Source organism: Neofelis nebulosa, chromosome 4 (genome assembly GCF_028018385.1).
Source record: "Neofelis nebulosa isolate mNeoNeb1 chromosome 4, mNeoNeb1.pri, whole genome shotgun sequence".
Classification (NCBI taxonomy): Eukaryota; Metazoa; Chordata; class Mammalia; order Carnivora; family Felidae; genus Neofelis; species Neofelis nebulosa.
In genome coordinates, this window is record NC_080785.1 from 48,665,484 (window position 1) to 48,680,917 (window position 15,434).

At 44.0% G+C, this 15,434-nt stretch overlaps 1 protein-coding gene across 2 annotated transcripts in view; it reads right to left on the reverse strand.

The window, feature by feature from the left end:
• The window catches only part of CHN2 (chimerin 2), a 298,758-nt gene that overhangs the window by 145,978 nt on the left and 137,346 nt on the right, over positions 1 to 15,434 (reverse strand). For both annotated transcript variants that reach the window (XM_058724728.1, XM_058724727.1), the window contains exon 2: positions 1,630 to 1,668. In XM_058724728.1, the coding sequence (XP_058580711.1) occupies positions 1,630 to 1,668 (39 nt within the window). The remainder of the gene's footprint in view (positions 1 to 1,629; positions 1,669 to 15,434) is intronic.

Sequence of the window (15,434 nt, forward strand, 5' to 3'; positions counted from 1 at the left end):
ACAGCCCCTTTATTTCACAGATGGAAGAACAGACTCATGTAATAAAGAATGAGGTGCCTCTATATATGCTGACATGGAAAGATAAAAACAAGGTATTTGTGAAGTGAAACAAGCAAGCTGAAGGACACCAAGTACAGCATAAGCGCCATTTTTCTCAAAAGGGAACAACAGCAAAAATGTCTTAACGTTAGCCGTGTGTATTTTGAACACTTGGAAGGATATGGTTTCCAAAACTGACCGAGGTCAGCTCCTGGGAAGCAGGAAAGAGACACGGAATCCGGGGTGGGGCTGGCTTGTCAATTAGGAAAAAATTCACGCTCAACCTTGTGTATTTTGTAATGTTTGTCTCTTACGCAGCTGTGTATTGCTTCTGTAACAGAGAGAGAGAGATACAGGCACGTGCATATATGCGTGTGTGCATGTATACTTAGGTAGAACATTTTGAGTGGAAGGAAAACAATCGTGAAAACTTGCAGGCTGGGGTGAGACTTGCTTCTGGGTTCCACCCTGAATGCCAGTCCGATGTGCTCAGAGATGGAGAACATATGCTAAGTTACTGAACCTCCCTGAGCTGTGGTTTCCTTGCATGTGAAACAGGATAATAATGGCAGCCATCGCTTAGGGCTGTGGTGAGAATGTGAGAGTTCAGGCACACAGCTGGCACAGTGGCCAGCACAGGGCAGCTCTCACAGGTGGTAGAAACAACGGTGGCATCAATAACGACGATAATAATTATTCTTATGATTGCTGTGCAGAATCAGAGCCCGAACAAGGACATGTGTCCCCGGGCTGTCGGCACGGTGGGTTTCCAACCGAGCACATGCCTCCCCTCGCTTGCTGGAGAATCACTTAGGCAGATGATACTAAGGAAAGAGAAAATAAGAGAAAATGAACTCGATGTGATGACAACTGCCTGCCTTCATGAAGGGAACTGAACTGTTGACTGATGACCAGATATGACCTCTGTTTCAAAGGCATCACCTGTAGTGCCCAAACAGTTCTTTGCCATCTGTTAATATTCTTTGCGGTAAATGTCATATGATACTACAACTATAGGATGATCAGCGAAGAATGTACTTCATGGAAGTCAACACATTCATCCTTGCTGAGCAAGTCTGCAAAAAGGGAAAGGAAAGGGGCTCAGTCGGTTGGGCGTCCGACTTCGGCTCAGGTCATGATCTTGTGGTCCATGAGGTCAAGCCCCGCATCGGGATCTGTGCTGACAGCTCAGAGCCTGAAGCCTGTTTCAGATGCTGTCTCTCTCTCTCTCTCTGCCTCTCCCCAACTCACGCTCTGTCTCTGAGAAATGAATAAACCTTAAAAAAAAATGTGGAAAAAAAAAAAAAAAGGAAAGGAAAGCCCCAACCCAAAAGGTGGGGAGTCAGAATGTATATCTCTTTTTTTCTAAGCATTTCTGAAGTAGGTCACAGGCAGCCTGCTCTTGAGGGTCCTGGCCACGGGAGAGGGCTGTGCAGTTCACCATGACTTCTTCCTTAGCGGAAAAAGCAAGATTTGGGTTTTCAGTGCTGTAATGCGGGACGGCTTGTGTTCATTAAATCAAAGGCAAGAATTGTTCAAAAGGCAGGCCTACTGAAGACATCTGAAGAGATTCTCATTTCAAATACTCACAGTACGATTTCCATATTGGAGGCTGGTATTCTTCAGCATCTAGAATAAAAAAGGGAAAAAAAATCAATCTGTCAGCCTGAACGTCAAACTGTCAACATGTGTCTCCTTCGGAGGAACAACAGTCTGTCAGCAGTACTTGCATTCTGGTCCCAGGGGGCCCTCTCTGCTCATTTATGGGACAGTTCCAGCCATGAGGGAGGAAATGTACATGGCAACCCTTGTGGACCCAACAGCACTCTCTTTAGATCACTTACCATGACAGAAATCAATTGCTTAACCATTTTCATAGAGCCCAGTAAATCAAAAAAGATTTTTAAAGCAATTAACTTGATTGTACCCTCCAGTAATCCTTTCAAAGAGTATTTACTTAACTTGGCATAATAAACATATAATTTATCTCACAGTTTCCCATCAGACCTTTAGCCCATTTATTAAGACTTGAGGGCAAGACGTAAAGGGGCAAGTATGTAATATTAAATCTGGGAAGTTGTGCAACTCAACCAACTGAACTCCTAAAATGACTGGGTCTGACAGCAGAGACACTGATGATTCAATTGGAATCGCATTATCTCCTTGAATTTATTCCAGTGTGTGACTTAGGAAATTTCTAGAACACCTCTCAGCAATCAGAAGTGTCAGCGTGAAAGAGTTACAATAAAATGGAGAGGATGAAATTGTTATTCATCAATCTAGAAAACAGACAATGGGAGAAAAATCTGCTTGTTCAGTCGATTCAACAATCCCAGTGCTGACAGCTGAATTTATAATTGTGATGGAGTTATTACAGCCTTCCTGAGCATGTAGCTAAGGCCTTGGTAAAACATTGGTAACTTAAGCAGCCAGAGGGGAGAATCCTTTCCCTCAAATCACAGAACACTGAGCTGGAGGGAACATTAAGAGTCCTCGAATTCGGCACCTTTTACGAGGAAAGTGTTCTTGTCATCCTGCACCCCCAAGGTATCACACAGCCATCCTCCCACTGCCCTTGTCCTTATGCTACTGTCACAAACGAGTTTCATGCCAAGGACCAGAAATTCTCTAACCTCATGCGTGGAGATAGTTTGAGAATTTTTCCTGAGAAACAAATACGCTATTTATATAAAAACTAACTCAAGAGTGGTGAACTTCCCCAAATCCTACTTAATTACAGTTGTGTAGCTTAAATTAAATTCTTTCACAATTAATGTCTTGCTCTCTGGGGCCCACCTGATCACAGAGGCAACTAAATGCCTCTGAATGTAGTTTTCATTCACATAAATCTGTATCCTTAGGCCCACATTGCCAGGAACCTATCTATGAATAATCAGCCACATAAGTGCACACACAAATACAGTGCATTAATAACGGTTTGTGTTCTTATTCAAACTTAGTTTGCCGATAAAAGTGACATTCTTAATAGTTTTGCCAAAGTAGAACAATATCTTAGAATAGTGAGCTTTTAACCCAAACAAGCCACTAATTTCACTCTATATATGACAGAAACCAATTTTAATGAATTAAATTGTATTAAATTAATTAAATTTAATTAAGTTTCCATGAATTAAATTGTAAGGGGTATTTGTTTATAAAAAGCACCCAAATAAAATAAATCAAGTTGCTGAGTTTACAATAAAACAGAAACATCCATACAATGCCACCTCACCAGAAAAGCCAGGTCCTGTACGTTAAAATGTTGAGGGCATTTTCAAAAATATTTTTCAAAGATACACACACACACACACACACACACACACACACGAGATTGCATAAAGAGCGTTGAATCCTCACCACTAGATCACCAGAGTGACCAGATCGCATAGACATGTAAATCTCCGAGATGTCATCTACAACGAAGCTCTGACGTCTTACTCTTCTGGATGAGATTTGTTCTCTGAGGCGAGAGCACAATCCCCAGACCAAGAAGTGGTCAAGAATGTTCAGTGCCTAGAGTGCCAGTCTTTGCCTATTAAGGGAAGGTCCCCAAAGAGAAGGAATCTCCTTTACGCAGGTTTTAAGGATAGCTCAGATGCTCTCCTTGGGTCTCCTACGGTCTTCTTGACTGAAGTCAAAAGCTTAGACTCAAGGATCCCTCCCTGTCCATCACAATCTGGCTGTTTCGTGAAAAACCCAGAATTTTGTTTCATCTGAAACACTGACTCCCAACTTGATAACTTTCGCTGAGGCTGCCCTGCCTGCTACAGAAACAATCTACCCCTTGCCAGTTGTTCGCGTTAGCGGTATTATGGAGAAGTGAAGAAGGCCCCCTACAGAGACTGGAGATCACAATACGCCCCTGCTGGACATTCTGCAGTGTCTTCCTTCTGCATTTGGAATAAGAGATACAAACCTCTTGCTGTGGCCTTCAAGGTCTTGGGTCATCTGGTGCCTGTCCACCTCTTTGACATCTCTGCGGACATTTTGCCCTTCTACGCTCCCCCAGAAAGACTAACTTTCTCTCTGTTCCTAGAGCAAGCCATGCTCTTCCGAGCCCCCAGCCACTGCGCTTGTGGATGGTCCACATAAAACACTTTCCGATACATCTTTGCATGGCTGACTTCCTCCATTATGTAGGGCTTGGCTCACAGGTCACCTCCTGGGGGCCTCCCCTGACAATCTTGTGTAAAGTAACCTACCCCTAGCTCTCGGCACTCTCCTTCATCGCATTTATTGCCCCCTGAAATTATTTATCGATTTGTTGGCTTGTTAATACTGGGCTCATCCCATGAATAGCCCAACTCCATATAAGCAGGAACTTCATTCACTGGTGCATCTCCAGGCCTGAGAAGGGTGCCTGGCATGTAACACATATGCAAAAAGCCTGTGTGACGTACGAGAAGCCTCAAGGTTCAGATTTTACCTCCCACAACGACTGGCTGAATAACTTGAATCGGGTTACTTCAATTCTTTAAGCCTCCCAATACTCATCGCTGTAAAAGAGAAGTCAAAGTGCCTACCTCATAACCTATCTCTTAGGGTCACTGTGGGAACTGAATGAGACCCCCCCCCCCCCCATCTCGAGTTCTTGGGACAGCGCCTGGCAAATAGCAAGTTCTTGATGTAGGTCCACTGATGTTGTCATTGTTACACTGCCCTATCCCGGTTCTTCCCAGGCTGTCTTCTGTCCCTTGACCCCAGCCATGGCCATCTCTAGTCTTGCCCCTGGATCTGGAGCCTGTAATTAAGTTCCAGTGCTGTTGTCATGGAAGGTTTTTCTTTCCCATTAAAGAATTCAAAGTGAGAGGCCATTTGTCATGCTTCAGTGGAACAACTATAATTACCTTGGTCTTAGAGACATGTTTCAGAAACCACTAAAGCACACTGTTAGGAAACCTTGGTTAAGAGACAAGGCACAAAATATTTTTAATACGTTGAAACAAATCTTTAGTGGCCTCCAACGCTGCTCCACCAACTTGCACATTCTCCCCAGTTTCAAACAATATTTCTCAAAGCTCTACTTTACTCTGGGATAGCCTGACACTTTTTTTTTTTTTTTTCAAACCGGGAATAGGTTTTCTAGGTCATTTAGTTCACTCTCCTCATTTGCCAGATGAGGAAAATGAAACGCAGAATGATTAAGTGGCTTTCTCAAGGTCATACAAGGAGTGGAGGCCAAGGTGGGATGAGAGCAGGAAACTCTGTCTTCCAGGCTTCGAACACATCAGTCATCCTTGCCAGGCAGCCCACCCTCATTTGCATGTATTGAGTCCAGAAAAAAAACATGCCATGCATCAGGTGTGCTACTTCAATTCTTGTGAATCTGGAAAGACGTAATAAAGCAGGGAAAAGGAAAAAAAATAGCCATATGAAGGACTGACATCAAGCCAAAGGGCGGGCAGTATTTCATCTGTGTACCTGACCCCATCGAAGAGTTACAGTGCAGGAGGTGGAAGGTCCTGGAAGTACTGACAACATAAAGCCTAAGGCTTTGGGAAAGTGTATTACTTTGTGAAACATTTTCGAGACATGGGCATGATGCAGAAGGAAGGGAGAGGAAGTAGAAGAGAAGAAGCTTCATGTTTAAGGTAAAAAAAAATAAACTATCGCTGAATCCAAAAGACAGGTGTAGGGGCGCCTGGGTGGCGCAGTCGGTTAAGCGTCCGACTTCAGCCAGGTCACGATCTCGCGGTCCGTGAGTTCGAGCCCCACGTCAGGCTCTGGGCTGATGGCTCGGAGCCTGGAGCCTGTTTCCGATTCTGTGTCTCCCTCTCTCTCTGCCCCTCCCCCGTTCATGCTCTGTCTCTCTCTGTCCCAAAAATTAAAAAATTAAAAAAAAAAAAAACCGTTGAAAAAAAAAACACAAAAGACAGGTGTATGCTTTTGGAAAAGAACAATGAATTTATAAGGGTCAAAGAGACGTAGGAAATATATTGCTTAAAATACTGACTAATAGGTATCCCAACTCCTGGACCCAGCAATTCTATCCATGGGGATTTAGCCTGGGGAAGTAAATGAGCACACATACAAAGATGAATATATGAACGGGGTTTTCATTGCTGTTTTGTGTACAACAGTGGATCCAAAAGCCCAGAAAGAAGGAAGTGGTTAGGTAAATTATCATATAACATAGCCATGGAAAATAACAGTGTGGGTCAGAGCTTTGTGGTCCAGAGCACGGCCTCTGCAGCTAGAGGTAGTCTAGGTTCCAGACCTAGTTCTGTCATTTATTATAGCTATATGACCTTAGGCAATTTACCTCATCTCTCTGTGCCTCAGCTGTTTTATCTATAAAATGGGAGTAATCATGCTACCCAACATATAGCATGTTGTGAGGCTAATAGGTATGAAACACTTAATCTAGCACCTGGCATGGAGTAAATTCTATGCTTGCTATTATTTTCTTTCCTTAATGACGTAGACAAATATTTATGCTACGTGAAGTATTAAATCAGGTTATAAAATAATTTATTAAATTTAATCCCATTTTTAGAAAAGATTTGTCTACATAGAAGTTATCTATAAGGCTATAGAACCAATTATTAAATAGTCGCTATACCTGAGAGTGAAAATTTAGGCAATTTCTGTTTTTCTCTTCATTTGCTCACCTGCATTTTCTAATTTTCTGTTCATGTTGCTTGTATAAAAATTTAAATTAATAAGAAATAAATTCATGGGAGTGCTTAATGGTTTCTCTCTTCTTTTTAAGGTTTTATTTTTAAGTAATCTCTATACCCAACATGGGGCTTGAACTCATAACCCTGAGATCAAGAGTTGCATGCTTCACCGACTGAGCCAGCCAGGCGCACCCTGGTGATTTCTCTTTTTTAACATGCTGTCTAAATAAATCACCACCCTGAACACAAAGTATAAGTAAAAAGACCCAATTCTTAATATAATTCTTAATAAAATTCTTACAATTACACAGGTAGCATGCACAGTTTTAGTCCAGGAAGAGCAAAGAGTGAGGGCAAAAGAAACAAGACAAGAGCTTCTGTAGCAAAAGGCTGTGCCCAATCCCCTTGGCCCTCTTTCAAAAATTGTGTGAAATAAAGATTAATGAGCAATTCTAAGCAGGCCAGGAAACAGGTATCTCCTCTCATTAAAGAAGGGGCAGGGCAGAGGGAGAGAAAAAAGATATAGATGCTTAGAAAATGATCAAAATCTTACAAAAATAGGTAACAAGACCACTCAAAGGAAATCATCTATAGAGAATCCAAACATAGTAAACAAAAAGCAAAGCAAAGCAAAGCAAAGCTGGTTAAAGGGGCCTGGAGGTGCACGTTAAAACTTGGAAGTGATCAAGAAAACTTATGTCCTCAAGTAACTAAAGCTTTGAAGAGTAGCACCGCCATTCTGAGCTTTGGGGGAAGGAGGAAGAATCCCAGTGTCGGCACGTGGAAAGGTCTACTATGTCTGAGACCCAGGGCGAGGACAACAGGGGCAATAGAGAGCCCTTGTCATAAAAAGACACCTCTCTAGACCAAGAGCATCACAAAAATAATTTAAGATCACTACTGTTTCTACTAAACTTAAAACGAATACACACTTGTGAAAAAACAGAAAAGGTCCAACAAATAAAAAATGTGTGCCTTAGAAAGCCTCTTACTCAGAAAAAGTACCCTTAATCCATTGATGTGACTCTGCCTAGATTTTGTCCTGTAAGTGGCTAGAATAAAAATTTATAAAAATGGTCTCTTATCCTATCTACTGTTCTGCAATTTGCTTTTGACCTTAATGACATTCCTTAGGCATTTTCCCATGTCAGCACACAGAGATCTGTAAGGTCCTAATTTTTTGAACTGTGGCTTGGTCTTCCGTTCCATGAGCATACCCAAATGCATTTAATTCATTAATGTAACAGTTTCCAACTGATGACTATTTAGGCTATTTTCAATTTTCTGTTTCTATAAACAAAGCTGCAATGATACATATGTTAAATGCTGGCTGAAGGATCTGCATATGTTTTGTCTGAAAAGCTGTTAAAATGGGGGGCGCCTGGGTGGCTCAGTCGGTTAAGCCACCGACTTCAGCTCAGGTCATGATCTCGCCGTTTCCGAGTTTGAGCCCCGCGTCGGGCTCTCTGCTGACAGCTCAGGACCTGGAGCCGGTTTCAGATTCTGTGGCTCCCTCTCTCTCTCCGCCCCTTCCCCACTCATGCTCTGTCTTTCTCTCTCAAAAATAAATAAACGTTAAAAAAAAAAAAAACTTAAAAAAAAAAGCTGTTAAAATGGGCTTCAGAAGGTGGAACTCTCAACAGTGTATGGAAAAATGCCTGTGTCCCCACACCTTCACCAACACTAGCTATTGTCAACATAGGTTTTCATTTTGTGCATTCAAGACTCAATTAGAAAACACAGAGATAAGCCTAAATATGTATTGGCAGGGAAGCAAACAGAAGCACAGAATGATCCTGGGCATGAACCTGTGGAAACATATGGCCACGGAGTAAGGTAGAAACGCGCTAATCCCATTCATGTTGGTGGCGCTGGCTGGAAGGCTCTACTCTTCCAGGCATTTTCAGCTCCAGAAATGCATTCACTTGATGGAATCACCTGAGGAGCAAGTGTAAAGGAATCTGGGGACTGATTAATGAAGAAAAATTAGAGAACGCCAGGTGCTACACTCGAGTAAGTGACAACTAAAGAGGAAATACCTGTAACCATCAAGGAGAGCCAGATTCCTTCGGTCGGCTCAGTGGTATATGACTAGATCAACAGAGAAACACATGCGGGGCCTTTGGAAAATGTGAGCAGTGAAAGATTCACCAATTTAGAGAATGATCTACCAAGAAAGCTGGAGATGACCCATCCTTAAGGATACCTCAACCAAAGCTGCATAAATTATTGCAGCTTGGCGGGGGGGTTGGGGGGGGGTCATTTGGAGACGGGGGGGGGGGGGGTGAAAGGATCGGCCCCTCCTTCTGCCATCCCCTGTCCCAGAAGGGCCAGGTCTCTGCTGTCACTTTTGATTTATTAATGCACACATTTGCAAATGGGCTGCAGTCGGTGACTTTTTTTTTTTCCCAGGGAAGTTGGGTGGAAAACGGGTTTTTCAATCAGACATGGGATGGCCTCGCAATGAGATCACAGTTGCAAATCTGTTGGGTGATTAGCTTAATGGGCCCAGAATGGGTGGGATTCAAATGAAACTGAACAATGACAGGAGGAGTACTATGTCACGTTTGTGCACTTGCTGCAATACGCCCTTGACACACACCCTATGCCCAAGCTCGGGTCTTCAGAAGTTATGTGCAAGCCAGAGTGTGCAGCCTGTGGCTCGTCAGGCATTCCAGCCAAATGGTGCCATCCCTGGGCTGCACAATGACCTAGAGATCGTCCTAACTGCTACAACACATTGAGATGTGAAGGCTGCTACAGAGATTTCTTGTTGTCACACTGGCTAGGGAATACAAAAATGTGTTCTAATGCCTGCCATCTATACAGGTTCCCTGCGTCCCCCTGAGAAATCAGGCAGCCTTGTATCCTCTTTTAAAACTGCTGCTTGGGTAGAGAATGGAGGCCTGGGTGCATCTCACAGTGGGTCATACGTCAGGGATTTTTGTAGCTGATTTAGTCCTCCTTGCAGAGAATAATTAGTAAGACAAATTCCAGAAACTAACAGAAAGTAATAAGTTAGTAAGACAAATTCCAGAAACTTGGCTGGGCCCCAAGGACACGATTAAGCTGAGATTTTTCTGAAGACGATGAAGCTACGAAGCGCCTTGGGCTGGAGTCTGTGGTCACTAGAGGGCACTGGGGCCACACGGAGCTTCTGTTCTGGGCACTTATTCTGTATACAGAGGCATGATGAGATTCTTTCATTCAACAGGTATTTAGTGAACACATACAATGAGCCAGGCCGTGGGGACACCTCAGTGAACAAGGCAAGTAGGCTTACAAAGTTCTGTATGATCTGGCCCCTGGCCACCTCTCCCTGGTGGTCCCCTCTTGCTCACTATACCTCAGCCACTCTGGCCTTTCTTTCGATCCTTGAGTCCATCAAGATCATTGCAGTCTTAAAGATCTCACACTGTCTCTTCCTTCTGATTTCCCCATGGTTGGCCTCATTATCATCTGGATCTCAGCTTAAATGTTCTGGCTCTTCAGCGATGTCTTCCTGGACCATCTTATCTAATGCTGTCTTTCAGATAGTCTCTCATTCCTTGCGGTCTTTTCACCATCTGAATTATTTTTATTGAGTGCTTATGTATTTCTTTGTTAAGACAGTGCTGTGAGAGCAAGAGCCTCACATATCTTGTTCTCTGATGCCTGGATCACCACTAGCCTATTGAGTACCTTTTGTGAATTAGAAAAAGGCACCCGTTTCAATCTGGCTTGGCAATGGCTTGGCAATCAGATAGCACCTTTGTGTGAGGAAGATGCTTGCTCTGGGAGGCAGAGCCCCCACGCCAGAGCACAGGGTGAGGGGAGTCCAGGCTGAGTTCAGCCACAGCTCATCCCTTGGCAGGCACAGACAGTACAACAGGAATGGCCCCCAATGTTGTATCCCAGGATATACAGATGCTTAATATAGAGTGGGTAAGTGAAAGACAGACATTGTTCCCTGACTCAAACCTTGCATTCTGTCAAGGGATACAACAAATAAAGAGGCAGTTGATGTATAGGAGGAGTGTCCATGGCAGAATTTCCCAATCTTGGGAAGGCTGAGTGGGGGTAGGCATTTCCCATGCCTTGGCCAGTTACCTCTGGCCTTGAGCAGTCCTGTCCAGGGCTCCTTCAAGAGTAGTCCCAGGGGACTAGAATCTACCATCAAGGCTTACAGCCTCCAAAGACTAAAGGAAGCATAACTAACTTCTGGTACAATGGCACATTAAGCCTAGTCAAAGAGATGTTCTATCACCTAGACATCTACTACAGTAGCCAAAAGCAAGGAGTGCCTTTTTGGACAAATGGGCTCATGGAGTATGACTCACAGACCAAGGTAGGGCCTGACAGGATGAGAGGCAAAGCAGATCATGGCATTGACAGCTAGAAGTGGTTCAGCCTGCTGGCCAAATATATAGACTATGGTGTGTGTGTGCACGTGTGTGTGCATGTTTCAGAGTAGCTAGGAATTAGAGAGATAAGTAGGCACCAGATAATTAAAGGCTTTTAAAACCATGCTAAGGGCTTACTTTTGCTCCAGAGGGAAGGGGAAATACAAGCAGGGAAGACACAGCATCCATTTTGCACTTTAAGAAGATCACTCCAGTTGCAGTGTGAAACAGGACTGGTGGAAGATAAGATGATAGGGAGAGAAGATAAGGTGCGGGGGGGAGTCATGGAGCTAGGCAGTAAGTGGGGCAGGTGACATTGGTGGTCTCAACTTGAATGGTGGCAGTGGAGATGAAGAAAATGGGGTGGATTCAAAAGGCATCAAAAAGGTAGAGAATCCACAGGACTTGGTGATGAACTGGATGTGGACAGAGAAGGGAAGGAGAGAAAATCACGCTGGGGTTGGGCAGAAGAAGACAAATGGTTTTGGCGTAAGTGACTGGATGGATAGTGATGCCATTCACAGAAATAGGGCGGGCGGGAGAAGAAGCAGGTTTGGCAGATGGTGATGCATTTGGCTTTTCCCTGTTGGAAAGAGACATCCATAGGACAGCCAAGTAAACATATCTAGGAGGCTTGGAGTTCAGAAGAGAGAACTGGGCTGGGGATCTAGAAATGGAAACCACAACATGCAGATGGCCGCTAAAGTGGACGACATGACGTTGGATGAGCATTCAGAGGGAGGAAAGAAGGCGTTTGATGGAAGCCCCAAGGAGCACCAACAGTTAAAGCATGAGAGTGAATGGGGCATGATAGAGACCAGAGAGATAGGGAGAAACCACAAGATGGGCTGACATCAAAGGCAAGGCCAGAAACAATTAGAAAGGGAGAAGTGGCCAGTAGTATCAGGAGCTGTTTGAGCAAGATAAGCTTGAGGACCCATTGCTTCAGGAACAAGGGAGGGGGGTTTTGATGACCTTGCAGTAGAGTGTGGGTAGGTGAGAGGGAGTAAGTGAGATGAAGGGTGAAGGAAAGAAGATAAATAGAACTTGTGAGTGTGCATACCTCTTCTGGGTGGTATGGCAGTGATATGGAGGTGAACATCTCTTTCCAGTAAGGGGTGTGTGTGTGTGTGTGTGGGCGGGGGGGGGGGAGTGACGAGGGTCAAGGGAAGTAAAAGACACAGGAGCTGTAATTTGGATATCATTGTCATTACCTCCTGCCGAACCGCTCGCCTCATCCCAACTCTCCTCTCTCAGGGCCCTCTCCCTACTTCCTCGCCCTATGTTTCTACAAAAATGCTATTTCCTCCCAGCATGATGGAGCTGCTTTCCTGGTGGATAATTTCCTCCTTTATCATTCCTCCTCTGCTATTTCTTGAGAGACAACCCCCACACCCACGACCTCCATTCAGCCTAGAGGCCTGTCTCTCCTCCTCTGGCCCCCGCCCTGACATTCTCCCTTCCAGCATCTGCCTGCCTCTTTACAAATTCTTTTCATCAGAGGAATGTCTTCTTGGCTTTCCTCCAGAAGCCCTTTTGGGCATTCATTTATTCATCCAACAAATATTTACCTACAGCTTACAGCCTAGTTGGCACAAAATACCGTACTAGACACTGGGGTGGATATAAAGGCAAGATGCAGGAGCTAACCACAAGGAATCAGCTAGGAGATGAAATAAAGACATCATTCGTTCATTCTACAAACACAAACTGCCTGCCTGCTGGGCACGCAGCTCCTGGCCACATGTGCAGGTAACCATAGCGCAAGGTAGAAAAGCGGCATGTTACGTAGCAAGATTAGACCAAAAAGTGTTGTTGGAACAGACAAGAAAAAGAGATTATTACACTCGGTTATTTCTTGACAATTATTCTTTTACTCCTCTCCTTCCTGAAGAAGGCTTCTTCCATAGAGAAGACAAGTTAGCTCTACCGCCGGCCAGCTCTACTCCTACCATTCAGAAGAGCCACTTTGTTCTCCTGTTGCAATAATATCTTTCTTTGAGTTCACTGTGGGCGTTTGCGTCTCTTCAGATATCTAATGGTTGTGGGGCAGCGACAGACTAAATGCTCATGAAAGCTTCTCATAAATCATGGTCTTGGCAATGCTGCTACTGGGTAGGAAAGAAAGATTTCTTGGCCATCCCATATTTGGAGTCAAATAGAGGGAGTCCTAGTGCAGGGAGAGAAGAAGGAGAGAGGTCTCCTACCAAACCTGGAAAGGAATCTTTAAGCGCCTGGTACATTCCAGATTCTGAGGTGGGTCCCTTATATACGTTATCTCTAATTTTTACAATTTTCTTAAGTCATCTCTCCACACACTCCCCATCCATCCACCCACCCACCCATCTATCCATCCATCCCTTGAGCAAATATGTATGTACCAAGCACTGTGTTGTATGATAAAGATGTAGCCGTGAGCAAGACAAGCCCAGCCCCCGCTTTCCGGGTGCCTTCAGTCCAGCAAGGAAGGCAAACATCAAACAACTAATTGAAATAAACTATGGAATGTTGTAATACAGAAAATCTGGAAACTCTGTTTCCTGGGTGATTTGTAGCTGCTCCCCGACCCCTTCCCAGACTGGCCTTAGTTCTCTCAACTGAAAAGACAGAGGTTGCTCTAGAAAGTCCTATGAAAGCTCTCCTGGTAGACATTTCCAGGACTCCTTAAATTCTCAGTCATGAAGCATCTGCAATCTGTCCACTCCTGGCTTCTCTGATCAGAGCTGTTCGGTTGACCTAGAGGGTCAAAAGCAGCATGCTGATGCCAACAGTTCTGATGACCATATCCTTCCTGCCCTGAGGGAACAAGAGGACCCTTCACATGCTATGGAATAACCTTAGCATTGGCTTGGAGAAGTGGTGAAGATTAGTCTAAAGGAGTATATATATACTGTATGCCCCAATATACCATGTCAGTGGGGGAGGCTCCTTCTCCAATCCTAGCCTGTGAAGAACCCTCAGTAAGTGAATTCCTGGCCTCTACCTGAGCCTGTATCGTGTCCTGGGGAGACAGAAGCGATCTGTCTCTTGGTTTTTACGCCAGCCCTTGGGAGCACGACCCTGGCGGTGGATAGCTGCCTTCCTGGAGGTCTAGCTCCGCAGTACCTGGGCACAGGTGAGCCTGCTTAATGCTGGGGTTCAGTGGTTAGCAGGTCCACTAGCTAACAACCCTTTTGTCTGCCCTTAGCAAGGTGACACTGTAGCCCATGCCTACTTTATTTTCATTTCTGCTTACTTACAATAGGCCTGCTAAATATTGGGCCTTAAGCAACCTGCAGAAGGCAGCCTCCATTTTCCTAATGAGAAGATACCCCCCCCCCAAAGTTTCTGAATATTTAAACGTGTAGAGATATCAATAAAGCTATCAGGAAGCTACTCATAACATTTAATTATTAAATCAGGCATACATGCACATTTAAAATCGGGTATACAATAATCCACAAATTTAAAGACACCACCTTCGTCAATTCGCATTTTACAGAATGTCTATTTAAATTCTCTGTGTGTATCTTTGGCACTTTTTGACATCTTTTTCCCCAAAGCACATCATACTGTTTTTTCTTTAGCCTTTTCAGAGCAAAAACTGCAGAAGTCCATGTACGATGTGGCCCTGGACATCTCAGTCCCTTCCATGCGTTCGCATGACATGAGAGCAACTAGCTGGCTTTTCATTCATCCTGCAGGTGGCCATGCTGCTTTTTAAAATGACCTTTAGGGGCGCCTGGGTGGCTCAGTCGGTTAAGCGTCCAACTTCGGCTCAGGTCATGATCTCTCGGTCCGTGAGTTTGAGCCCCGCGTCAGACTCTGTGCTGACAGCTCAGAACCTGGAGCCTGTTTCAGATTCTGTGTCTCCCTCTCTCTGACCCTCCCCCGTTCATGCTCTCTCTCTGTCTCAAAAATAAATAAACGTTAAAAAAAAATAAAATAATAAAATAAAAAGGATTTCATTAAGTGACCTCTACAAGGGGTAAAACTATCATTGATTATGGTAATTCCAGGTCTATTGTGTCTTTTCCAGAAAGTAGTTGGGCGTTCAAAATAAAGTAATTGAGAGAGAAACCCTACAGTATGACAGATTTGGTATAAAATAAAATTTAAGATGATACCCTCCTTTCTGAAAGGTAATTTTGGGGATATATCATCAATACACATGAAAATATTCTAATCTCTACTGACAGGTTTTCTTTACGTCATGTTCTTGGGTGTTTCCTATGCAATCTTACTTCACATTCATAACAACCTTATAAATTAGGTATTATCAGTTCTACTGTATTGGTGAGTAAACTGAAGAATAGTGAGGATATTCAGAATCACATGGCTAATTAGTAGAGCTGCGTATTCCCACCAAGGTATGTTCAGCTCTGAAAACCGTACTTTCTCCACGATAAAATCC